The following is a 26,607-nucleotide window of genomic DNA, read 5'->3' as shown; positions in this document are numbered from 1 at the left end:
AATTTTACGTGTGATTAAACTCTGGTCCAGATGTGATTCAGAGGCCGACACACACTCTCAGTCACAGTGCCACCTGGTGAACGTGCATGGATTCGCCGACCAGCGTGGATGCGAGGACCCGTCCATCGCTGCTTGCAGCTTTAATTTTTTTTTTTTTCTCCCGTAAAGTAAATTGGCTTTTTGGCGGCCTTATCATACTCCAAAACGCGTGAAATTTGGCATGCACATCAGGACTGGCGAAAAATTTGATATTTTATGGGAGTTGCGCATGTGCGTGGCAAAATGGCTCTATAGCGCCACCTGCAAACTTCAAAAAGTAGTCATTAGGCCAACTGCCACAATGTTTCATGTACAGCTACAATATTTGGTGGGCATATGCAGAACATCAGGACACACCAAAAAGTCAATTACAGCCACGCCCTAAACCCAACAGGAAGTCGGCCATCTTCAATTTGCTGTAAATTTTTCAAACTTAATCGCTCCTCGGGAAATGAATTGCCTTTTTGGGGGCCTTATCATAAACCAAAACGCGTGAAATTTGGCGTGCACATCAGGACTGGTGAAAAATTTGATATTTTATGGGAGTTGCGCATGTGTGTGGCAAAATGGCTCTATAGCGCCACCTGCAAAATTGAAAAGTGGTCATTAGGCCAACTTCCACAAAGTTTCATTTACAGCTACAATATTTGGTGGGCATATGCACCACATCAGGACACACCAAAAAGTCAATCACAGTCACGCCCTAAACCCAACAGGAAGTCGGCCATCTTCAATTTGCTGTACATTTGTCAAAATTAATAGCTCCTAGTGGATAAGTCTGAGAGAACTGAAATTTGGCCAGTACACGCACCAGACCTTTCTGATGAAAAGTTATCAAAAACTCAACCAGAAGCCAAAAGGTGTGGCCATGGCGGAGCCTCAAACTACTCATCCTTCGCCATGAAACAGGAAGTGGTGTCTAATTCTTCTCAACATGCTCCAATCTGCCTGAAACTTTACATGTATGATGACAGTCCTGTCCTGATGTCATCCACATAGGGATATTCATTGACAGTCATAGCGCCACCTTGTGGTTTCAGGAAATAGACATCTTTTACACTTTCATGCCCTATTGTTACCCGGTTGATCATATTCACTTCAAATGCAGTGACAACAGCCTGAACACATTGATGATGCATCCCAGTGAAAATGGTGACTTGTCATCAAAGGGCGTGTCTGTGGCGGCCAAACCAATTTCGATGTTTCGCCATGAAAATTTAACGATTCATATCTCAGCTGAACAACATCCTATCTGCCTCAGACTTCACATGCTGGATACCAGGTCCAGTCTGAACACATCCACACTCATAAATTCTGAAAAAGTCATAGCGCCACCTGTTGGTAATAGTAAGTTTAAGGCCTTATATTTTCAGGTACAATGGCCCCAAACGTGGTGATATCATGCTGGAAATTGGTCAGTCGAGTCTTCACCTCTTGACAATCCCACACTGTCAAGGGTGTGACATTTCATGCAATGCTGTTGCCGTAGCAACCAAATATCGCCATGCAAAACAAAGTGCTGTTTGACAGGTTAGAAATACTCCAATGCTCACTAAAATTACCACACACATCACCATCGACCCAAGGAACAACACCGTATGCATCTCGGCACTGCACATGCTATAGCGCCCCCAACAGTATTTTTAACAAACAGCCCCCCCAGCACGTTTCACCTACATCCATGAAATTTGGGAGGCTTATAGAGCACATCAGTATGCACAAAAAAGCCTCTTGGAGCCATGTCCTAAACCCAACAGGAAGTCGGCCATCTTGGATTAATTGTGAGATTTTTGATGATTTTTCTCATTTTTGAGAGTTAATACCTCCTTGGGGATAATTCCAGGAGACCTGAAATTTTGTCAGTCGACACAGCAGGACTTGGTGATGAAAAGTTATCAAAAGTTTAACCGGAAGCCAAATGGCGTGGCCATGGCGACCATTAGAGTTTTGATGCTTCGCCAAGAAACATCAACTGCTGTATAACTCTCCTCTGCATGCTCCAATCTGCCTCAAACTTTCCATGTGTGATCACAATTCAATCCTGATCACATCTACAAGGCCAACAGACACTCTCAGTCGCAGTGCCACCTGTTGGATGGACAGTAAATGCTGTACAACTGGCCTCTACATGGTCAAATCAGCCTGAAACTTTTCATGAGTGATCAGAGTCCAACCCTCATCACATCCACTGTTTGAAATACACTCTGAGTTACAGCGCCACCTGGTGGTGGATGGGCAGGAAATGCTGTATAACTAGTCTGAACATGCTCCAATCTGGCTGAAATTTTACTTGTGATTAAAGTCTGGTCCAGATGTGATTCAGAGGCCGGCACACACTCTCAGTCACAGTGCCACCTGGTGGACGTGCATGGATTCGCCGACCAGCGTGGATGCGAGGACCCGTCCATCGCTGCTTGCAGCTTTAATTATCTATTATTTCCGCTATGAATATTACTATGTTCAGCACCCCATTGATTTACACCTGCATTTTGTGCTTCATGGAGCTCGGTGTGCTGTTTGCATGTTGGACATTGTTTTACACAGACACCACCGAAGAAGAAAGGTGCCAAAGTGGTACACGTTTTGTTTTGTTTTGTTTTGTTTTTTTTAAATTGAAACAGGAGTCTGTCCGCATGAATGTCCAATGGGTTAGGGGTTGTCCATGAGTTTGATATCTTCAATCATGTTAAAAAGTTTTACAGCAGTCCGTTTAGATATCTGCATTTGTGTATGAAAAACTTCCCAAATATTATAATAAAACAGACCCAAATCGAACCCGCGTCCGAGACTAGCTTTTGTACATGAGTCACCTGCTTAACGTGCTGAGCTATATAGGCATCGGATACCTACTCATCAAAATTATTTAATAAATACCAGCGCACCGGCCCGTCGGTCAAACGGCCGAATAATGTTTACACAAATTTTGGCCCGAAGCCACATCTAATTGCCGGCCCCTGCGAATGCAAAATATAGCGTTGGATTCGCAATGCTTTTACATTAAAAATATAATATACCCATTCAAAATGCCCTACGTAACTCGCTTAAATCTGACCGAGGAGAAACATGACACACGAGGAATATTTGATTAATTAAACGTTCTATTCAGGTGTGATTAAGATTCAGATATGAAAACAAAATTAAACCCGTTTGCAAACAAACAAGCACTAACGTTTTTTAATCTCAAATACCCAAATCCTGCAGCAAAAATAAAGGCATCACATTATATATATGGGACGATGTAATGCAAAATATAGCGTTGGATTCGCAACGCTTTTACATTAAAAATATTCGTTTGAAATACGTTCTGAGTGGCATGAAAAGTCCTCCGCTTGAAATACATTGGTTTGAATTTCATTGTGAGCAACACGTAAAATATGAGAAATCGTGTTGGTGCGCACGTAACCATAGATTAATTTACGTGACAGTTTCACGAATCCTTGTGAGACCGGGTTGTCTTATATCCATTTTTATTGTTCTTTGTCACATTTCCTTTCACCATGCAATCTTTTCTAAATCAGCCAGGAGACTATAAACTATAAATGGACGTTGCCTTCAGATCTGAAAAGTAAAACCAGCGAAAAATTGGCTGCATTCTTTTTAACAGCCAACAGAGGGCGACTCCTCTAGTTATAGAAAAAAACCTGATTGTATAGATGTCTATGAAAAAATACTCCTACTTGACACATGATTGATTACCTTGGTAAACATTTTCCTAATGAGTTTATGGTCCCAATCACCAGTTTTAAGTTTCATGCAAAACAGCATGATGTTCATTTAGTAAATTATGGTCCCACTTAAAAGAAAAATAAGATAATAAAATGGGATATGTTTTAGAGCTCAACTGTGAACTACAGTCTCGAGACAAAAATTCCAAGATTTCAAGTGAACTTCAGAACATATTGACATAGCAGAGAAGAGACAGAAAGAAAGACAAGGAAATAAAAGTACAAATATAATAAAATGCAACATTGCTCAAAAAACAGTGAACTGAGGAGCAAGTTGTTGAAAAATACATTCAGTATGGTGAAACATCTTTGCGTAGTTGAGGTGCAAAGTTGAGGTTTTAAAAATGTAAATACTTCAACATCTTTAGTAAGTGGAGTTCCCATTTTAACACTTGTGTGCACTATCCAGATTTTTATCATTTTAAAATAAGCATAGAAATTCAACATTTTAATTTTTAAAAAATGAAAACTGTGTCTTACTGCACACAAGACATTTCTGAGTTCACTCTCCTCTTAATCACAGTTGTGTTGTTTCCTTAGAGGTCCAGGATTTAAAATCTAATATTTGTTTGTCGGTGATGGGAAGAAAAGACAATCAAATCTCATTTAATATGCATCATATGCGGTTCTAACTGTTTCCTGTAACTGCTTTAATGTGCAGCAGATCAAGGCCTGGTGGGAAAAAGCTGCTGAAGCTCCACACAGTGTATTTATGTGCTGCAGTGAATCACAGGCTGTGTTCAGTCAGACAAAGAGTCCGTTCAGTCTGATCCATCGCATGTCCGACCAGTAGGACACCCACTGGCTGAATTATATCCCAGAATCTGGATTGGACAAAGAACAACAAGAGGAAGGCTGAGTGTTGAAACCAGCTGCAGTTCCTTGGATGTCTGCAGGACTGTTACCTGATTTGACCTGTACCGGACAGTCTACTGTCTATAAATGTTAAGAAAGAGAATAAAACAAGCACAATAAAAGCACAGGGTGGGCTTCATACAGGCAACTGCTGGCTGCTTCAGTGTAAACTGGGTGACATGCATTAATAATTCAGGGCTCGGCTTGTCTCTGCAGAAGAAACCAGGTCAGATCCAGAGAAATACTCACTCTGAACTCCTGCTAACAGCTGTTTATTTGTCGGAGCTGCAGGTAAACCCGATCTGAATCTCGTTTTATTTCCCTCACATGACTGAGATCTTCCGATGTGAGCTGCTTTTATGCATAAAATCTCAAGGATCAGCTGGTAAACAAACAGCAGCTACTACGAGCACATAAATGTCTGATAAAGAGCCAAAAAATCCTGTTTTCATTCACGTTATATCTAGTTTCTCTTTAACCATTCATGAGGAGTTCTGAATTTAAAGCCAAGTGGAATGAACACTGACAAAGCAGAAGTGATTAATATAATAATTTGACTATCCAGTGCATTCTACTTATGTTTCATTTTTTTTCTTTCACTGTTAGGAAACTGTCAAATTTAGACAGAAGTCAATAAAGGCTCCTACCATGTTTCAGAATTTGAAATAGATGCTCATATGTCTGATTAACATTTTGACAGTGGTATTGTCATGTTTTTTTCCCATCTTTTCCAGGAAACAAGACAATGGAGGGAGTGGTGACTGGTGTTAATACAGGTAAACAAACTAATACAGCAGTAATTAGTAAAAAAAAAACAAGCAGTGCATCAACAATAAAGCAAATGGCTCCTACTATAATTGTATTTCCACACTGATTAAATGATTAAAACTAAATGTGGCTAAACATGCACATGATTAATGTGCACTTAATATTGTTAGCAGTATAATTAATTACTAACGCCAGCCTGAAAATCCACCCTGAAAAGTTCTTTAAACAGTAAAACTAAAATGAAACTGGAGTAACTGCATGCTCAGTTTACAACAGGACAATACAGAGTCCAATAATCTCCCATAAAATTCCCAAAAAACAAATTTTGTGAAAGAAAAATCGCATTTTTCAGGTAATTGGGCTCCTCGTCTAATTGGCTGTTCCTTAACAAGTTCATTAGGATAAATGACAGACACAATTTAAAATGTTTTTCTTGGTAAATGTTTTTCACACTTTGTATACTTCACCTGAAAATTTACCAGCCACAGTAAGTACTTTATGAGGCCAATATATAAGGAAAATGTTATCATGGATTATTAGTATTGAAAATAAACTATTAAATTATGCAATGAAAGTAATTATAAAGACAAAATAATCCAGAATGAATCCGAAGTATCTCCATTATTTATTAATCTATTATTGTCGCCATCTGCCAGTAATTGAATTTTAAATGTAATTTTAAAATATGTTTACTGTTTGTGGTTGTACAGTTGCCCAGAAGTCGAACGAACAGGCCAACATCGTTGCCGACACCGCGGTAACCGGGGCCAACGAGGTCGCCCAGGCAGCGGTGGAGGGGGTGGAGAACGCGGCGGTGGCAAGTGGATTCATCAGCATGGTGAGTGATGTTATGTGACATGACCTCAAACTCAATGTGGACTTTTATTTTAATTAGAATTGCCTCAATCGGACATCTTTAAAAAAATATTATTATCATTGTTTTTTATTTAATCAGTCTCAGTTTCAAGTTTATGCCTGCCAACAGTGACTTTTATATATTATAATTATTATTATTATTTAAATTTCAATAAAGATAGTATCAGTTGGACCATTTTTCAGAATATAGTTTTAGAGTAGATGGGTTATAAAGTATATTACTATAACATTATTATTGGCAAAGAAGTTGCAGTTAACAGTAATTTAATCAAGTCTGAAAACTATAAGAGAAGAAAACTATTGAACTGTATTTATTGATACTAATTTTACTAGATTTACTTTAAGGAAAAGTTGTTTAAATGGCCAAAGTAATCCCCACATTCCACCCTACAAAATTTAAAAATATTTTTTTAAATTTTATATGTTGTTGAACTGCAATGACCAAACTATTTCACAAGTAAATATCAAGAAGATGTTCAATAATCAGAATAAACAGTCTTACAAAAATACATTATTTCCTTGATTAATTGTTATTTTCATCTGCCTTATGTTTATAATTTTTATTTTTTGTCTCAAATCTGTGGTGATTGGCTGTGAACAGGAGGAGGCGGGACCAGTGCCTGAGGAGGTGCCTGACTGGTTGAGGATGGGGGGTTGGAAAGCATGATGCTCGTTGCCTGTCAATATAAAAGCATTTAGGACTCACAGCTCCATAAATCTAACATTTGTGATATAAAAATCCAGCAGTACTCACATCTGGACTCAATCCACCTCACTACACACCAGATTACAGAGAAAATATCATAAATATTGATCACTGTTAATTTCATTTAGTCAAAATTTTGGATGTTTCAGAAATAACTGTAATTTGCTGAGAGTCTTTTTAAATTGTTCAGTAAAAGTGAGGTGCAGCAGGGACTCGTAATTGAAGCACGAATCAGTTTTTCACCATCATATTCAGTATAAAATGCTTCGATTTTGTTCCTGACATGGAAAAAAAATGTTCTTTTCTCAGATAAAATTTGGCTGGAGTCTGGAATCATTCCCAGATCTGCACGATCTGTTGGCGGAGCATCAAACTCTGACTGCAGCATCAGTCTTCCTATTTTTAATCCTCCAAAGATGCTCCTTATTTTCAAATTCAGTAAGACAGGCGAACAGACTCACTCAGCCCCACAATAGTAAAAACACTGAAAGGTGAAGTGAATAACATTATATTGTCATCATGGCTCCTGTTAGTCAGTGGGATAGATCAGGCAAGTGTTGGAAGCAGGAAAAATGGGCAGCGTAAGAATCTGAGGGACTTTAACCAACTGCAATGATGGCTAGATGACTGGATCAGAACATCTCCAAAGAGACAAAACATCTATAAAGTAATGCAAAAAGCACCCACAGTGCACTCAGCAACTGGTAGTAAAACTATTACCATTGGCGGAAGCATCGGAAAGAGCAGAAACAGCAGTAGTAGTTTTCTTGAAGTGATCACAGGGCACATCATCTTACGCATGTAACATTACACAAAAAAAAACTCTTATGTTGCCTGACAAGTCTTAAAGCATGATCATAAAAGCTGTTAACATTAATATGTAATGAAAGTTTCCACTCAGAGATTAACAAAACTAACAAACTATAAAGGAGAAGAATGCACAACACCTGTAATGTTCGTCAGTATGCTGATGACACCTTTCTTTATTCTCTTTATTCTAAAAACATAGCCTCGTCAATTATGTTTCTTTATTAGGTTTAGATCAATTTCACCATGATGCTGTTCACTGAAACTCTTTGCCAGCTGTATTTTCTTGATGTTTGGATGAGAATATGAAAGGTTTATGAACAAAAAAAAACGATTAAAAAAAGATTAGTGTTAAATGTCTCTTGTTGAAGGATTTAGTACTACTAATAAAAAAATCACCTCCAATTCACACTAACATGGCTGCTTTTTTCAGCTTCGCCTCATCTTTGGCTTCATACAGCGTTTTTTCCCCCAGCTGACAACCACAAAGATTTCTGGAATGATTCTACAGATATAAAGCTGAATTTCTCCCAAAACAGATGGTGCAACAGATTGTTAATTGTTAAATCCGTTGAGATCTCTTTGATTAAGAGAGTGTTCACACTTTACAATTTTTGTTTAGATCAAAGCAAATCCCTTGGTAAGTTTAAAAGCCTCCCAATCTGGTAGTGACTTTATCCATATAATTTAGGTTTAATAATTTATATATAACTGCTGCCAGGAGAAAGTGTGAATGCACCCTAATGTACTCATAAGATGAAACTCATGGCCGGAGGGTGTAAAAATCTATGTAGTTCTGGTACTAGAACACTTGAATAGAGTGAAGGCATTTTTCATGCTATTAGCTGCACATTTGTTTTGGGAGAAACACAGCTTTCTATAAGGATGGATTTGTACAGAAATCATGACTTTTCTTCCATCTCCTCTGCAGAATGACCTCCCAAAAACAAATGCAGGAGGAGAACAAACTGAACATGTTGCACAGTAGGTAAGTACGAAAAACTACAGAAAACTGAACATATAATTGCTGCATTTTTGGGGGGTGGGTGAGGAGGGCTATTTTCAACTGCAGATTAATACTCATTGGCACTCTGGACAATATTTGGGGCAGCAGGATGATGTATTATATGAAAAAGTAGCTTTGTTCTCACTGATTACAAAAAGTCAGTGTAATTATCCTTTTAATTTTAACTATCTCCTGTAAATGCTGTGTCACAGATGTATACAACCTTTCAACTGCCCAAGCACATTCTTTTAGCTATACAGTGAGCTTTAAACTGAACTGAAGATACACATTGTAGCACAGTTACACTTTAAAACATTTAAAGAACCACGAGAATAACTTGTGCTCAGAAAACTGTGAAGTGGTTTAAAAATTAAATATACATACTTTATGTTGAAATCAGTTGCAAAGATATGCCTATTAACTATGAAAACATGCAAAGTGACTACAAAGAAAAACAAACATCGACAAAGATGCGTAAAATGGTCAGAAAGAGATGCAAATTAGAACAAAGAGATGCACAGCTACTCCAAAGATATACAAATTGACTATAAAGATACATCAGTCTACCTAAAAGACATGTAAAATGACTAAAGGTTAAACAAAATAACCACAAAAAGATGGAAAGTCACTCTAAAGAGACACAAAACAACTGAATATAGATGCAAAATGAATATAAAGAAGTTACTACACAGTCATGCGAAACAAACACAGAGAGACACCAATTCACTACATGCATACATAAATCAGTCACAAAGATATGCAAATTAATTAATAAATATGCAAAATTATTAAAACCTACTGCAAAGACATGTGAAATAACTATAAGGCGAAAAGAAAAAACTACAGAGATGTAAAATGACTAAAAAAGGGACACATGTCCACACGGAGATGTAAAGTCACTACAAAGACATGCACAACAATCACAAAAGGATGCACAATGAATATTAAGAGATGCAAAGTGACTAAAAACAGATGCAAAACAAATGCAAAGAGATGCCAAATCCTTTGCAAAGACATGCAAATTAGCTACTCAAATATGCAAAACGATTAACAAATAGACTAAAAATGACCGCGAATACATGCACTCCAACATGCATGTGCACACATAGACCTAAAGGGGGGCTTCAGCCCCTGCCCTTTTTGCCTCGTATTGAAAAGTGCCCTCTTTTGCCCTTTTTAAAAAATATATGTATAAAAATGCGCACTGCATTAATACAACTGCACAAAAAAAAAAACTGTCCCCCTCGGTATTTTCTTGTAATTCGGGGTTGTGCCGCGTTGAGCCTGTCGCCTCTGTGTCTTGAGCCTCTGCCAGCCCTCCTACCTGTGACGTGCAGGTTAGCACAGCTCAGCCACAGAGGCTGCGAGAGACAGAGAGAGCACGTCCTGGTTTGTGACTGACCTGGTCAGAGAGAGAGAGAGAAAGTGGCACTGACCCATAAGAGTGAGTAAGATGCGACTGCACAATATTAACCTGTGAGTAAAGATCTTAGCCGACCATTCGACACGCTAAGCCAGTGTTTCTCAAAGTGTGAGGCGTGCCACCTCCCTGGGGAGACGCGGAGGTGTCCCAGCAGGGGGCGCGTGAGTCACCCGGGGAAAGAAGTTGAGATGTCTCCGCTAATAATAACATGGCCCCTAATGTTGTTCATACGCATAGAGATGCTCTCTCGCATGCACAATCACAAGCACGCATAGATAAATAAATTGAGCGCGGGCGCAAATAAACTGTTCGCGCGCGAGAACACCACAAGAGCCCACGAGAGGAAATATTGAGCGTGTGCGAGACAGAACATATATAGCATGTGCGCGGAGACAGAACGTATATAGCATGTGTGCGGAGGAGGAAGATGAGCAGCAGGAGGAAGAGGGGCAGAAGAGGATGCGCATAATGCTTACAGGTTATTTTGGAGGAGATAGTTGGATAAATCTCCTCTTCTTCCTCCTCCTCTTCATCCACCTCCTACTCCTGCCCCGCCACCCCGAACCCCCCAATGCCGAGCTCCCATCCAGCCATCTGAAGGCACTGATCAGCACAGTCAACAGCCTAGGGCCGATGTTCAAGATTAACTGGTGATTACTTTCTGCAGACACCGACACCAAGGTCCTATTTAAACATTTTAACTTTTTTATTGGCATTTATCCAGGTTGTTTTCTCCTGACTAGATCCTTGCATGTGTTGTATGTATTCTCAGATGTATGTCACTTTGGATAAAAGCAACTGCTAAATGAAACTGTACAACTGTAGAAATATACAAAGCAGAAGTCCAGACATTAAAAACATACAAACAAAATTAACAATTGTATCACACATAAAAGCAAAACATATCTCTCACAGGTACATATTCTTATGTAGCTACATGTATGGAACCCTACAGAGGTAAATACTTATCACAACAAAATTTGACACTATCAAAAAAATTCAAATTATTTAATTAGAAAGGTGCTCAAGTGGCACTTGCACACAATTAACCAATTTGCTCAAACTGGGCACACAGGTGGGCACACCTCAAACTGGGCACACAGGTGGACACACCTCAAACTGGGCACAGGCACACCTGTGTGGCCACATTTGGCTACACATGTGGGCACACAGGTGGAGAGATTAGGGGAGTACAGCTCTCTCTCTATGTATAAGGTTGGTTAACCCATTATAACCTTGTGGGTTTAGTGAAGAGAAAGTTTAGACAAAGCAGGCATTTCATCAAGCGAGTTATAGTAGTTGTAGAGTGGTTGATAGTGTGATTGCAGTTTGATTGTGACAGAGTGAGTGGCTGTTTGAAAGTGAGAGTGTCTGAGGTAAGGTGCGTCTGGTGTTATTGTCTTTTTGTGATTGTAACTGTTTTGTATGTCTGTTCTGTAATTTGTCTGTCTGTGTCTGTGTATCTGTTAAGCGTTTGTGGCATCTATAGGTAAGTGTGAAGGTAGTTTCATAGTCAAGTCTGAATGTAGATAAGTTAGTAGATAGGTAAGCATAGGATTTAGGTTAGTTTACATTAGTTAGGAGTTGTGGTAAGAAAGGGCAATACAAGGAAATCGCTCTTAAAAAAATGGACCTCAAAATGGCACAAGAGGTCCTTGACCTGAAAATTAACAACAGTTACCCTGAAGGCATCACTGCAAAACAAAAATATGTGATCAGAAGAAGAGTTGAAACCTTCATGGTAAAGGGTAAGGTGTATAATAGGGATTTGTAGTTTGTCAACTACACTATGTAATTTCATGTAGCCACGCCTACGAAACATCTGTCTCAGAAACGCGAGAATCACCAGTTGATCAGATCACCAGTTAATCTTGAACACCGGCCCAAGCTTTTATGGGGCCCTAAGCACAATTAGTTTTGAGGGGCCTCTCAACCCACCACCATAGTGTCACCTGTGATTTACTAAATTTTATTAAAATACTTTTATTTTAAATATGTATAATAAATTATTTTAAAAAATTTTATTTTATTTTGAAAAAACAGTCATGATCTTCCGATCTTAATTGAAAATGTTTTTGACATATCACCATCTGTATTTAATCTTTATCCATCTTAATTATGCCTGCAGCACAATGCCAAAAAAAAAAGAAAGAATACAGAAAAGGAAGGAGAAGGAACACCAGGAAGCAGCTAAGGGTAGCAGACCTCTTAATGCATGGCTAAAACCAATTGCTTGCACCAGCTTTCCTGAGAGAACGCAGACCTCAGAAAGACCTGAGAAAGAGGCAGAGACCTCAGCAGCAAGACCAGAGAGAGAGGAGGAGGATGTAGAAGCACCAGAGAGAGAGGAGGAGGATGTAGAAGCACCAGAGAGAGAGGAGGAGGATGTAGAAGTACCAGAGAGAGTGGAGGAGGTTGTAGAAGCACCAGAGAGAGAGGAGGCTTTAGATGCAGCCCATGACACACAGGAAGCTACAGAAATCCCAGTAAATGTTGGTGAAGAAGAGTTGACACAAAGAGAAGGAGATGATAGTACTGCTGAGGAAGCCACAGATGAGTATGTTGAAGTTGAAGGAGCTACAAGTAATGTAGGAGAAGAGGTCTTATCCAATATTGCACTCTTAAAGGATCCTACAGATCCCGCTCACCAACAAACCTTTGATCTAAAATGTAATGCCAGCTATGTCAAAATGTGTGTTGATAGAGGACCATGTCAACCTGTACTTAGATGTCCCAAAAATGCAGATGGTCGATCATTTCAAATAAACTGGTACAACACAAGGCCCTGGTTGGAATACTCACCTGGAAAGGACGGTATGCACTGCTTCAGCTGTCGTCTTTTTCTGAATGAAGAAAAATACAGCAAGTCTGTTTGGAGAGTGGCTGGATTAAATAACTGGAAAAAAGGACTTGAAAAAATACAAGAGCATGCAAACTCAGAGGTCCACCTAACAAGCATGGTGCGATGGAACACCTTCAAAAAGAGTGCATTACAAGCAGCTCCTGATGTATCAGACAGTCAAGGCAAGGCAATGAGAGAGCAAGAGAAACAAAGAAACAGGGAAATTTTGACCAGGTTGATTGACATCATTTTATATCTTGCACGGCAGGGAAAAGCACTCAGGGGTGATGATGAGTCTTCTACAAGCTCAAAACAGGGAAACTGCCTTGAACTTGTCAAGATGGTTGGCCAATATGATAGTGTGGTGAAGCTACATTTAGACATGGTGAAAGAAAAACAAAGTTAATTAAAGCTGCAAGCAGCGATGGACGGGTCCTCGCATCCATGCTGGTCGGCGAATCCACGCACGTCCACCAGGTGGTGCTGTGACTGAGAGTGTATGTCAGCCTCTGAATGGCATCTGGACCAGAGTCTGATCACACATGTAACATTTCAGCCAGATTGGAGCATGTTCAGAGCAGTTATAGAGCATTTCCTGTCCATCCACCAGGTGGCGCTGCGACCGAGAGTGTATTTCAAACGGTGGATGTGATGAGGGTTGGACTCTGATCAGTCATGTAAAGTTTCAGAGTGATTGGAACATGTACAGGCAACTTGTAAAGCATTTCCTGTCCATCCAACAGGTGGCGCCATGACTGAGAGTGTATGTTGGCCTATGGACATGATCAAGATTGGAGTGCTATTACACATGTTAAGTTTGAGGCAGATCGGAGCATGCAGAGGATAGTTATACAGCAGCTGATGTTTCATGGCGAACCATCAAAATTCTGATGGTCGCCATGGCCACGCCATTTGACTTCTGGTTAAACTTTTGATAACTTTTCCAAACCAAGTCCTGCTGTGTGGACTGACAAAATTTCAGGTCTCCTGGAGTTATTCCCTAGGAGGTAGTCACTCTCAAAAATGAGAAAAATCATCAAAAATCTCACAATTAATCCAAGATGGCCGACTTCCTGTTGTGTTTAGGGCATGGCTCCAAGAGGCTTTTTTGTGCGTCCTGATGTGCTCTATAAGCCTCCCAAATTTCATGGATGTAGGTGAAACGTGCTGGGGGGGCTGTTTGTTAAAAATACTGTAGGGGGCGCTATAGCATGTGCAGTGCCGAGATGCATACAGTGTTGTTCCTTGGGTCCATGGTGATGTGTGTGGTAATTTTTGTGAGCATTGGAGTATTCCTAACCTGTCAGAAAGGGCTTTGTTTTTCATGGCGATATTTGGTTGCTACGGCAACAGCGTTGCATGAAATGTCACACCCTTCACAGTGTGTGATTGTCAAGAGGTGAAGACTCGACTGACCAATTTCCAGCATGATATCACCAAGTTTGGGGCCATTGTACCTGAAAATATAAGGCCTTAAACTTACTATTACCAACAGGTGGCGCTATGACTTTTTCAAAATTTATGAGTGTGGATGTGTTCAGACTGGACTTGGTATCCAGCATGTGAAGTCTGAGGCAGATAGGATGTTGTTCAGCTGAGATATGAATCGTTAAATTTTCATGGCGAAACATCGAAATTGGTTTGGCCGCCACAGACACGCCCTTTGATGACAAGTCACCATTTTCACTGGGATGCATCATCAATGTGTTTAGGCTGTTGTCACTGCATTTGAAGTGAATATGATCAACCGGGTAACAATAGGGCATGAAAGTGTAAAAGATGTCTATTTCCTGAAACCACAAGGTGGCGCTATGACTGTCAATGAATATCCCTATGTGGATGACATCAGGACAGGACTGTCATCATACATGTAAAGTTTCAGGCAGATTGGAGCATGTTGAGAAGAATTAGACACCAATTCCTGTTTCATGGCGAAGGATCAGTTGTTTGAGGCTCCGCCATGGCCACACCTTTTGGCTTCTGGTCGAGCTTTTGATAACTTTTCATCAGAAAGGTCTGGTGCATGTACTGGCCAAATTTCAGTTCTCTCAGACTTATCCACTAGGAGCTATAAATTTTGACAAATGTACAGCAAATTCAAGATGGCCGACTTCCTGTTGGGTTTAGGGTGTGGCTGTGATTGACTTTTTGGTGTGTCCTGATGTGGTGCATATGCCCACCAAATATTGTAGCTGTAAATAAAACATTGTGGAAGTTGGCCTAATGACCACTTTTTCAATTTTGCAGGTGGCGCTATAGAGCCATTTTTCCACACATATGCGCAACTCCCATAAAATATCAAATTTTTCGCCAGTCCTGATGTGCACGCCAAATTTCACGCGTTTTGGTTCATGATAAGGCCCCCAAAAAGGCAATTCATTTGCCGGGAGAAATTAATTTTGACAAATTTACAGCAAATTCAAGATGGCCGACTTCCTGTTGGGTTTAGGGTGTGGCTGTGATTGACTTTTTGGTGTGTCCTGATGTGGTGCATATGCCCACCAAATATTGTAGCTGTAAATGAAACATTGTGGAAGTTAGCCTAATGACCACTTTTCAATTTTACAGGTGGCGCTATAGAGCCATTTTGCCACACACATGCGCAACTACCATTAAATATCAAATTTTTCGCCAGTCCTGATGTGCACGCCAAATTTCACGCGTTTTGGAATATGATAAGGCCGCCAAAAAGGCAATTCATTTCCCGAGGAGCGATTAAGTTTGAAAAATTTACAGCAAATTGAAGATGGCCGACTTCCTGTTGGGTTTAGGGCGTGGATGTAATTGACTTTTGGTGTGTCCTGATGTTCTGCATATGCCCACCAAATATTGTAGCTGTACATGAAACATTGTGGCAGTTGGCCTAATGACTACTTTTTCAACTTTGCAGGTGGCGCTATAGAGCCATTTTGCCACACACATGCGCAACTCCCATAAAATATCAAATTTTTCGCCAGTCCTGATGTGCACGCCAAATTTCACGCGTTTTGGAGTATGATAAGGCCGCCAAAAAGCCAATTTACTTGACGGGAGAAAAAAAAAAATAATAATAATAAACCCTAGGGTTTCAATAGGGTCCTTGGCACCGCTGGTGCCTTGGACAGTCGGTGCCCTTGCACCGCCTGTCCTCGGCACCCTCGGTGCTCGGACCCTAATAATAATAATAAACCCTAGGGTTTCAATAGGGTCCTTGGCACCGCTGGTGCCTTGGACAGTCGGTGCCCTTGCACCGCCTGTCCTCGGCACCCTCGGTGCTCGGACCCTAATTAAAGCTGCAAGCAGCGATGGACGGGTCCTCGCATCCACGCTGGTCGGTGAATCCACGCACGTCCACCAGGTGGCGCTGTGACTGAGAGTGTATGTCGGCCTCTGAATCGCATCTGGACCAGAGTCCAATCATACATGTAAAATTTCAGCCAGACTGTAGCATGTTCAGAGCAGTTATAGAGCATTTCCTGTCTATCCACCAGGTGGCGCTGCGACTGAGAATGTATTTCAAGCAGTGGATGTGATCAGGGTTGGACTCTGATCAGTCATGTAAAGTTTCAGGCTGATTGGAAAACGTACAGGCTACTTATAAAGCATTTCCTGTCCATCCAACAGGTGGCGCCATGACTGAAAGGGTATGTTGGCCTATGGAATTGATCAGGATTGCAGTGTGATTACACATGTAAAGTTTGAGGCAGATTGGTGCATTCAGAGGATAGTTATAAAGCAGCTGTTGTTTCATGGCGAAGCATCAAAACTGTGATGGTCGCCATGGCCACACCATTTGGCTTCTGGTTGAACTTTTGATAACTTTTCATCACCAAGTCCTGCTGTGTGGACTGACAAAATTTCAGGTCTCCTGGAATTATCCCCGAGGAGGTATTCACTCTCAAAAAAGAGAAAAATCATCAAAAATCTCACAATCAATCCAAGATGGCCAACTTCCTGTTGGATTTAGGGCATGGCTCCAAGAGGCTTTTTTGTGCGTCCTGATGTGCTCTATAAGCCTCCCAAATTTCATGGATGTAGGTGAAACGTGCTGGGGGGGCTGTTTGTTAAAAATACTGTAGGGGGCGCTATAGCATGTGCAGTGCCGAGATGCATACAGTGTTGTTCCTTGGGTCCATGGTGATGTGTGTGGTAATTTTTGTGAGCATTGGAGTATTCCTAACCTGTCAGAAAGGGCTTTGTTTTTCATGGCGATATTTGGTTGCTACGGCAACAGCGTTGCATGAAATGTCACACCCTTCACAGTGTGTGATTGTCAAGAGGTGAAGACTCGACTGACCAATTTCCAGCATGATATCACCAAGTTTGGGGCCATTGTACCTGAAAATATAAGGCCTTAAACTTACTATTACCAACAGGTGGCGCTATGACTTTTTCAAAATTTATGAGTGTGGATGTGTTCAGACTGGACCTGGTATCCAGCATGTGAAGTCTGAGGCAGATAGGATGTTGTTCAGCTGAGATATGAATCGTTAAATTTTCATGGCGAAACATCGAAATTGGTTTGGTCACCATTTTCACTGGGATGCATCATCAATGTGTTCAGGCTGTTGTCACTGCATTTGAAGTGAATATGATCAACCGGGTAACAATAGGGCATGAAAGTGTAAAAGATGTCTATTTCCTGAAACCACAAGGTGGCGCTATGACTGTCAATGAATATCCCTATGTGGATGACATCAGGACAGGACTGTCATCATACATGTAAAGTTTCAGGCAGATTGGAGCATGTTGAGAAGAATTAGACACCAATTCCTGTTTCATGGCGAAGGATTAGTTTTTTAAGGCTCCGCCATGGCCACACCTTTTGGCTTCTGGTTGAGTTTTTGATAACTTTTCATAAGAAAGGTCTGGTGCATGTACTGGCCAAATTTCAGTTCTCTCAGACTTATCCACTAGGAGCTATAAATTTTGACAAATGTACAGCAAATTCAAGATGGCCAACTTCCTGTTGGGTTTAGGGTGTGGCTGTGATTGACTTTTTGGTGTGTCCTGATGTGGTGCATATGCCCACCAAATATTGTAGCTGTAAATAAAACATTGTGGAAGTTGGCCTAATGACCACTTTTTCAATTTTGTAGGTGGCGCTATAGAGCCATTTTGCCACACACGTGCAACTCCCTTAAAATATCATATTTTTCCCAAGTCCTGATGTGCACGCCAAATTTCACGCGTTTTGGTTGATGATAAGGCCCCCAAAAAGGCAATTCATTTGCCGGGAGAAATTAATTTTGACAAATTTACAGCAAATTCAAGATGGCCGACTTCCTGTTGGGTTTAGGGCGTGGCTGTAATTGACTTTTTGGTGTGTCCTGATGTTCTGCATATGCCCACCAAATATTGTAGCTGTACATGAAACATTGTGGCAGTTGGCCTAATGAGTACTTTTTCAAGTTTGCAGGTGGCGCTATAGAGCCATTTTGCCACGCACATGCGCAACTCCCATAAAATATCACATTTTTCGCCAGTCTTGATGTGCATGCCAATTTTCACGCGTTTTGGAGTATGATAAGGCCGCCAAAAAGCCAATTTACTTGACGGGAGAAAAAAAAAAAAAAAACCCTCGGGTTTCAATAGGGTCCGAGGCACCGCTGGTGCCTTGGACAGTCGGTGCCCTTGCACCGCCTGTCCTTCGCACCCTCGGTGCTCGGACCCTAATAATAATAATAAACCCTAGGGTTTCAATAGGGTCCTAGGCACCGCTTGTGCCTTGGACAGTCGGTGCCCTTGCGCCGCCTGTCCTTCGCACCCTCGGTGCTCTGACCCTAATAAACCCTAGGGTTTCAATAGGGTCCTAGGCACCGCTGGTGCCTTGGACAGTCGGTGCCCTTGCACCGCCTGTCCTTCGCACCCTCGGTGCTCGGACCCTAATAATAATAAACCCTAGGGTTTCAATAGGGTCCTAGGCACCGCTGGTGCCTTGGACAGTCGGTGCCCTTGCACTGCCTGTCCTTCGCACCCTCGGTGCTCGGATAAACCCTAGGGTTTCAATAGGGTCCTTGGCACCGCTGGTGCCTTGGACAGTCGGTGCCCTTGCACCGCCTGTTCTTCGCATCCTCGGTGCTCGGACCCTAATAAACCCTAGGGTTTCAATAGGGTCCTTGGCACCGCTGGTGCCTTGGACAGTCGGTGCCCTTGCACCGCCTGTCCTTCGCACCCTCGGTGCTCGGACCCTAATAATAATAATAAACCCTAGGGTTTCAATAGGGTCCTAGGCACCGCTTGTGCCTTGGACAGTCGGTGCCCTTGCGCCGCCTGTCCTTCGCACCCTCGGTGCTCTGACCCTAATAAACCCTAGGGTTTCAATAGGGTCCTAGGCACCGCTGGTGCCTTGGACAGTCGGTGCCCTTGCACCGCCTGTCCTTCGCACCCTCGGTGCTCGGACCCTAATAAACCCTAGGATTTCAATAGGGTCCTTGGCACCGCTGGTGCCTTGGACAGTCAGTGCCCTTGCACCGCCTGTTCTTCGCATCCTCGGTGCTCGGACCCTAATAAACCCTAGGGTTTCAATAGCACCGAGGGTGCCGAGGACAGGCGGTGCAAGGGCACCGACTGTCCAAGGCACCAGCGGTGCCTAGGACCCTAATAACAAGAAGAGGAGCTGGGTTTCATTACTGTCAAACAGAACACAAAATGATATCATAAAAGCCCTGGCCACATTCACCAGAAGACAGATAAGACAAGAAATGGAGGAGGCCAAAATCTACTCCATACTTGTGGATGAGACAACAGATGTGCCACACTGCGAACAGGTGTCCTTTGTGGTACGGTATGTGTGGGAAATGGCTGTCAAAGAGCGTTTTCTTCAGGTCTGCAATGTGTCATCTACCACAGGGGAGGAAATGGAGAAAACAGTCCTGGAGCTGTTAAAGATGAATGACTTTGACATAGAACACATGCTTGGTCAAGGCTATGATGGTGCTGCGAACATGAGCGGGCAGTACAAGGGGCTGCAATCAACAATCCTGCAGCTCAGTGCCAAGGCTCTGTATGTTCATTGCCATGCCCACTGCCTCAACCTCGTCCTCGTCGAAAGTGCCAAATCAAGCCTGCACTTCATCACGTTCTTTAGCCTTGTGGAGAAGCTCTATGTGTTCTTCACAGCATCTCCAAAAAGGCACACTGCATTTACAACATGTCAAGAGGAGCTCCACCCTGGAGAACGTGCCATTCATTTACAGAAGCTATCCGACACACGCTGGGCATGTAGAGAGAGAGAGCATTGAAGGCCCTTAACAAGGTAATGGATGCTGTGGTAAAGGTCCTGTCTGACATCACAGCCCAAGAGCCTCCAGATACTGCTGCTGGTGATGCAAGAATGTATCTTAATGCCATTGATTTTGAGTTCTTGCTATGCCTTGCAATAGCCACCCCAATTTTTGATGTCACTGCACTTGCCTCTGATGCTCTGCAGAACCAGGGTATTGATCTGTCCACGGCATACCGTATTGTTGAGGGAGTGATGAATACCTTATCCAGCCACAGAACAGAAGAACAGTTTTCAAAACTGTTCAAGGAGAGGAAGTGAAGCTGAAGACAGAGCTCAGAGTTTTCCATGTGTCTTTCCAAGACGCTCACACACTGAAGGGAATCCTAACAACTCTGAGAGACAACAGTGGACATGACATCTTCCCAACACTGGAAGAAATGATGAGAATATATGCCACGATTCCAGTGACCACTGCAACAGTAGAGAGGTCTTTCTCCAAGCTAAAGCTGGTCAAAAATTCACTCCGAAGCTTATGCAAAGAAGAGAGGCTCTCTGATCTCCTTCTTCTCTCCATTGAAAAAGACATACCCATAAATCACAATGAGGTGATTAATATCTACAGGGACATGGCCCCCATACGGCTACTGCTCTAAGGCCCCTGGAATGTTTGGCACCTGGAGGAAGGACTGATTTTCATATCTACATTTTTCCCAATTAGGCAAATAAGTTTATGTTTTACTGCTTAGTGTCATATTCAGTTCTTATTAAAGAGTTCATCTTCAATAAACAGCCTAATAATCAACCAGTGTGTTGTTGCTTTGCACGTCTCTTAAGCCTATAATGTGAGTAAACTAATGGTGATCATAATTCGTTGACACAAAAGAACTGGCAATTGCATACCACTTTCACATAGGGCTTAGTTAGTCTTCTTTAGTATCAGTACTTAATTTTCCAAATTCTAATTTATAATGTTATAATTTAATGTTATACATTGTATTATATTATAATTTGTAATATTATAATTTCATTATAAATTATAAATTCATTTCATTAAGGACCGAAGGAAAAAAATTGCGCACATTGTGCCCTTTTCTAACTTTGAGCCCCTGCCCCTCTGAAATCATGTGCACGTCCCTGCACTCCAAAGATATACAAAATAACTACAAAGATAGAAAAAAACAATGTAAAGACACGTAAAATGACTACAAAGTGCAGCAGAGTAACTACTAATAGATGCAAAATGAATATAAAAAATACTCAAAATGACCATAAAAAGATGCAAAAAGAACATAAAAAGACGCAAAATTACCACAAAGAGATGCCAAATGAACAGAAAAAAGACACAAAACGACCACAAAGAGAAGCAAAATAAACACAGCAGGGCTCCAGACTAACTTTTTTCCTAAGAGCACAGTGGCCCCTAGCTTAAAATTTTAGGAGCACAAGCAGAAATTTTAGGGGCGCACACCAAAATCGATTTGCAAAGTAAATATTCACATTTCCTCTCATTTTCACTGTATTACTGATAAATACTTGAACAATAAATGCAGAAACTATAATGTTTTCAGTTCACATTTTATTGTGCAGCAGTTGACACAACATAACAAGAAAAGCACTCAGAGAGTGCAGTACTCCACCACGGCTGCTCAGTTGACGTATCATTTGCGATGGATGAAATATTAAATTAAAAAATGGCCTTGTATTGAGCACAGGCATGCGTTATGCATGTGCATGTTATGTATTTATACCAAATAACATGTAAATTACCCTTATAAAGGTCTGTTGATCATCAATTTTGGCAAGCCTTTGTTTTGCTAGTTTGAAAATAATGATTTCCTCCAAGCCTTTATTTTGAAGGTGTATTTTTTAATGGTACGGTATTTTATTTTGTAATTATTCCAGCGGTACAGGAAGTATTTATCTAAGAAGCGGTTTCTTGATATGATGAAGACTCTGGCGAAAAGTCCGAAAATTCATGTAAAGATGAAAGAAAACGATTCCACGCTGTTGCTGTCAGTAAACGATGTGTCTAAGCTTAGAAGTTGCAATGGGGACAAGCTCTTTCAGTGTTTCCTGAAGAAAGGAGTGAAAATGACCCCAAAGAGATGCAAAGCGAATATAAAAAGACTCAAAATGACTACAAATAGATGAAAAAAGAACAAAAAAGATACAAAATGACCACAAAGAGATGCCAAATGAACATAAAATCATGCAAAATGGCCACAAATAGATGCAAAACAAATATAGAAAGACACAAAATGACCACAAAAAGAAGCAAAATGACCACAAAAAGAAGCAAAATGACCACAAAAAGACACAAAATGACTACAAAGAGATGCCAAATGAATATAAAATGATGCAACAAGACAACAAAATAAAACTAAATGACATAAAAAGATACAAAATGACCACAAAGAGATGCCAAATGAACATAAAATCATGCAAAATGGCCACAAATAGATGCAAAATGAATATAGAAAGGTACAAAATGACCACAAAAAGAAGGAAAATGACCATAAAAAGACATGAAATGACTACAAAGAAATGCCAAATGAACATAAAATGATGCAAAATGACAACAAAGTAAAACTAAATAACATAAAAAGATGCAAAATAGTCACAAATAGATGTGAACGGATATAAAATGACCACAAAGACAAACAAAAGCAAAATGACCTCAAAGAGATGCAAAACGAACATTAAAAGATGCAAAATTACCACAAAAAATGCCAAATGAACATAAAAAGATGCAAAATAACCACAAAGTGATGCAAAGCCACAACAAAGAGATGCCATATGAACATAAAATGATGCAAAATGACCACAAAGAAAAGCAAAATAACATAAAAAATACAAAATGACCCCAAAGAGATGCAAAGTGAACATAAAAAGACTCCAAATGACTACAAATAGATGAAAAAAGAACAAAAAAGATACAAAATGACCACAAAGAGATGCCAAATGAATATAAAATTATGCAAAATGACAACAAAATAAAACTAAATGACATAAAAAGATACAAAATGACCACAAAGAGATGCAAACTGACATAAAATTACAACAAAGAAAAGCAAAATAAACATAAAAAGATGCAAAATGACCACAAAGAGATGCAAAGCAAACTTAAAAAGATGCAAAATTACCACAAATAGATGCCAAATGAACATAAACAGACACAAAATGACAAGAAATTGATGCAAAACAAACAAAAAAGACACAAAATGACCACCAAGAGATGCCAAACGAACATAAAATCATGCAAAATGACCACAAAGATGCAAAACAAATATAGAAAGATGCAAAATATCAACAAATAGATGCAAACCAAACACAAAAAGACATAAAATGGCCACAAAGAGATGCAAAATGAACATATAAAAATGCAAAATGACCACAAAGAGATGCAAAATAACATAAAAAGATGCAAATTGATCATAAATAGATGCAGTAACAACTGAAGAAGGTAGCAACACTGGAATATTGAAAACACTCCATTCCAGGTAAAAGCTGTTCCTACAAAATGTTATAAAAATGCGTCTCCATTCAGACAATGTTGTCTGCAAGCATTGAACTAATTGGTTTAATATTATATACATCAAATTACATCATTCCATCTGATTAAAATTGTTTAAACTTTTTCACAACTGTTTATATCCTAACTGTAATGATAGTAGTACTATCAAGTATCCACTAGTTGGCAATATAGCTTTAAGTGTGTTATGAGTTGTGAACAGACGAACAAGAATGCTTTGTTTTGAGCAGAGACCATAGATATACTAGATGCCTCGCGCCACTGTCCAGCATAGGCTGGCGATGTGTCAGTGTGCCGCCATCTTGGAGTGGGAGTGAAGTTGTAAACAACCAACGTCTGGTATATGCGAGACCATTACACAGACACAGTTTTCCGCTCATAACTTACCTTGTAATGCATAGATTTCGATATGGTATGGCTCATTTGAAAGCTTACAAGGTCGTCTTTTGATTACACTCCCAAAGAGATGGTGTCAATCAGCACAACAAGTTTTAGGGACCCTTTTCCTGCAACTGTTTGTTGTGTTGACCTGTTGTGATGTCAGGTTTCTCTGATCACCATGATAAGCAACTTCTAAGTTTTATTTATTTAGTCTACTGATTATTCCTTTTTTGTGCCGTATTTCCATATGGGACTAACATCTTCGAACAATTATCTTGAAATTACGTTGAAGGTTAATATTAAGTTAATAAAAATTTTGAGGGTTTTTCTATTTTCTCATTTTCAGTGCTTTACTATTAAAGAATTTTCAAAGCTGGCACAAAGTTGGAACCATGCCTGTAGATCATTCAGATGAATGCATCTCAGATGCGCTGTCAGATGTGTCCTAAGTCACTTGCCGTACTTACCAATGTGCATGCTCTACTTACCTTATCCAAGTGGATCACAGTGTAATGCTGCTGCCCTGAGTTCGAATAAAGCTTCTGTTGACTGCAAAACAACCTCATATACTCATTTCAACGATGCCTAAATTCTTCAATTTACTTGTGTTCCATGCGTGCATGAAAAAAAGCTAGATATAATATTGATTTCATTAACTGCTCATCAAAAACAATATATCCTTTTCTAAGTTCAGTATGAGTTTATTTCTGAAACCCAATTTGCCATCTCTGTGTGCACTTCTCCAAAGATATAGCCACATCAAGAAGTGACAGACTGACAACGTCTTGGTATCATACCATGGGTTTTTGCTACAATATCTGCACTGTAAATAATTACCAGGATTTCACAATATTCAACTGTACTTTTACACAGTAAATTGCTGTACTATCACTTTACAGGATTTAACTTTAATGTTCACAATATAAGACTGTAATTTCAAAATTTACTATAAAACCAGTGTCACTACAGTAAACTGCTGTGATATTTGCTGTTTTGATTATTACCAGGATTTCACAGCATTTTATTGCATTATTCCACTGCAAAATACTGTATTAAGACTATCCACTGCAAAAACACAGCAAAATCCATGAACCGCGCTGAATTGTGGGACCTGCCGCGGATTTTCAAGATTTTAACGGTTGATCCCACCAAGAAGAAGTTGGTTCTACATATTCTGTCAAGGTAGTTTACCCTCGTTTTCCACCTTTGCTTTCACTATATTGTCATTTTGAACGAGTGTTAATTCCTCTTTTCTCTGACGCTTTTTATTTCAACACAGTCAACGCTGTTCCTGTGAATCGCCTTGTGACGCCCATCTCATCGAAGGCTGCGAGTAACGGCAACCACACCGAGGATTAACCTTGCCACGGTTAGTTGGGTGGATTAACTGTTTCTGTGAGCTATAAACCAGTGACGTTTTGCATCGCGGTAGAGTGAATCTTTGCTCCACATTTGATTTGAGATTGTGGCTGTGGTAGTAGATGCCGTGATTTCTCATATATATTATAACACGCGCCCCATTTTTTCATGCTTGTTCTTTTTTTTAGGAAAACGCTGTACTCAAATAACACGCACCCACATTTTGTCTAAACCTTACTCTCTCAGACAACTCAAAATTACAGAATAACTTGTTCTTTTTGCCGTCATTTTCAACGGCACTTTACTGTAGCACAATTATTGTCTCCCAGAACACATCTGCTGATGATATTACGGTACTTGAAGCAATGATTTCACGTCATGTCCCAGCACGCTTTGTCGTAGTGTACTAACACATCAGAGACGGCTATCAACGCGCCTTTCTTGACAACATGGCAGCGCCCTGTGTTAACGCGTGAGTGGTACCGTAACACGAGAATTAAGTGATTGATTATTACTATATATGAGACACTGTGCAAACACCCACGCTAGCTGACGTTTCTCTTGCATCTTGCGTAAAAAATTCTTTGTACCGCAGCACCTAATATAACGTCAGGTGATTTTAAGCCCATTTCACATATCTATGAACGGCTTGTAACCATGGTGTCTGTCTTTGAAGCAACTTTTTTTAAAGCCACCAAATGATGGAATAAAAAGTTGATACTGTAACTTAGGTCATTAACCTGCTGCATATGCTCTAGTTCATATAGTTAGATTTGCATTGGTTTTCCTGGTTCTTTGTAGTTGAAGAGATTTTGCTGCAGAATATCGATCCATTTTCCTCTTTACATAGCCACCCGCAACATATATTGTTGTTATTATTATTTAGACTGATGTAAGTTGTTAAAAAGATAAGTAAGCCTGTTTTGATTACATTAGTAATCAGTACTAGTATCTTTAAGACTTGCATGCATTTAACCTTTGTGCACCCTGTAATTTTTGATAACACATATGAGCAGTGTTTCTTAACCTTTTTTGGCTTCAGTACCCCCTTTTGTCTGATTTCTTAATCCAAGTACCCTAA

The 26,607-nt window shown here is 40.3% G+C and overlaps 1 protein-coding gene across 2 annotated transcripts in view; it reads left to right on the top strand.

The window, feature by feature from the left end:
* Positions 1-26,607, top strand: part of LOC110945581 (synuclein-like) — a 40,532-nt gene that overhangs the window by 8,539 nt on the left and 5,386 nt on the right. The window contains exons 2-5 of one of the 2 annotated variants that reach the window (XM_051959680.1): positions 5,354-5,395; positions 6,098-6,225; positions 6,865-6,891; positions 8,708-8,764. In XM_051959680.1, the coding sequence (XP_051815640.1) occupies positions 5,354-5,395; positions 6,098-6,225; positions 6,865-6,891; positions 8,708-8,764 (254 nt within the window). The remainder of the gene's footprint in view (positions 1-5,353; positions 5,396-6,097; positions 6,226-6,864; positions 6,892-8,707; positions 8,765-26,607) is intronic. The other variant, XM_051959681.1, reaches the window with a different exon arrangement.

Source organism: Acanthochromis polyacanthus, chromosome 15, assembly GCF_021347895.1.
Source record: "Acanthochromis polyacanthus isolate Apoly-LR-REF ecotype Palm Island chromosome 15, KAUST_Apoly_ChrSc, whole genome shotgun sequence".
NCBI lineage: Eukaryota > Metazoa > Chordata > Actinopteri > Pomacentridae > Acanthochromis > Acanthochromis polyacanthus.
Note: the sequence above shows the minus strand (reverse complement) of the source record. Positions and strands in the feature narration are given on the sequence as shown.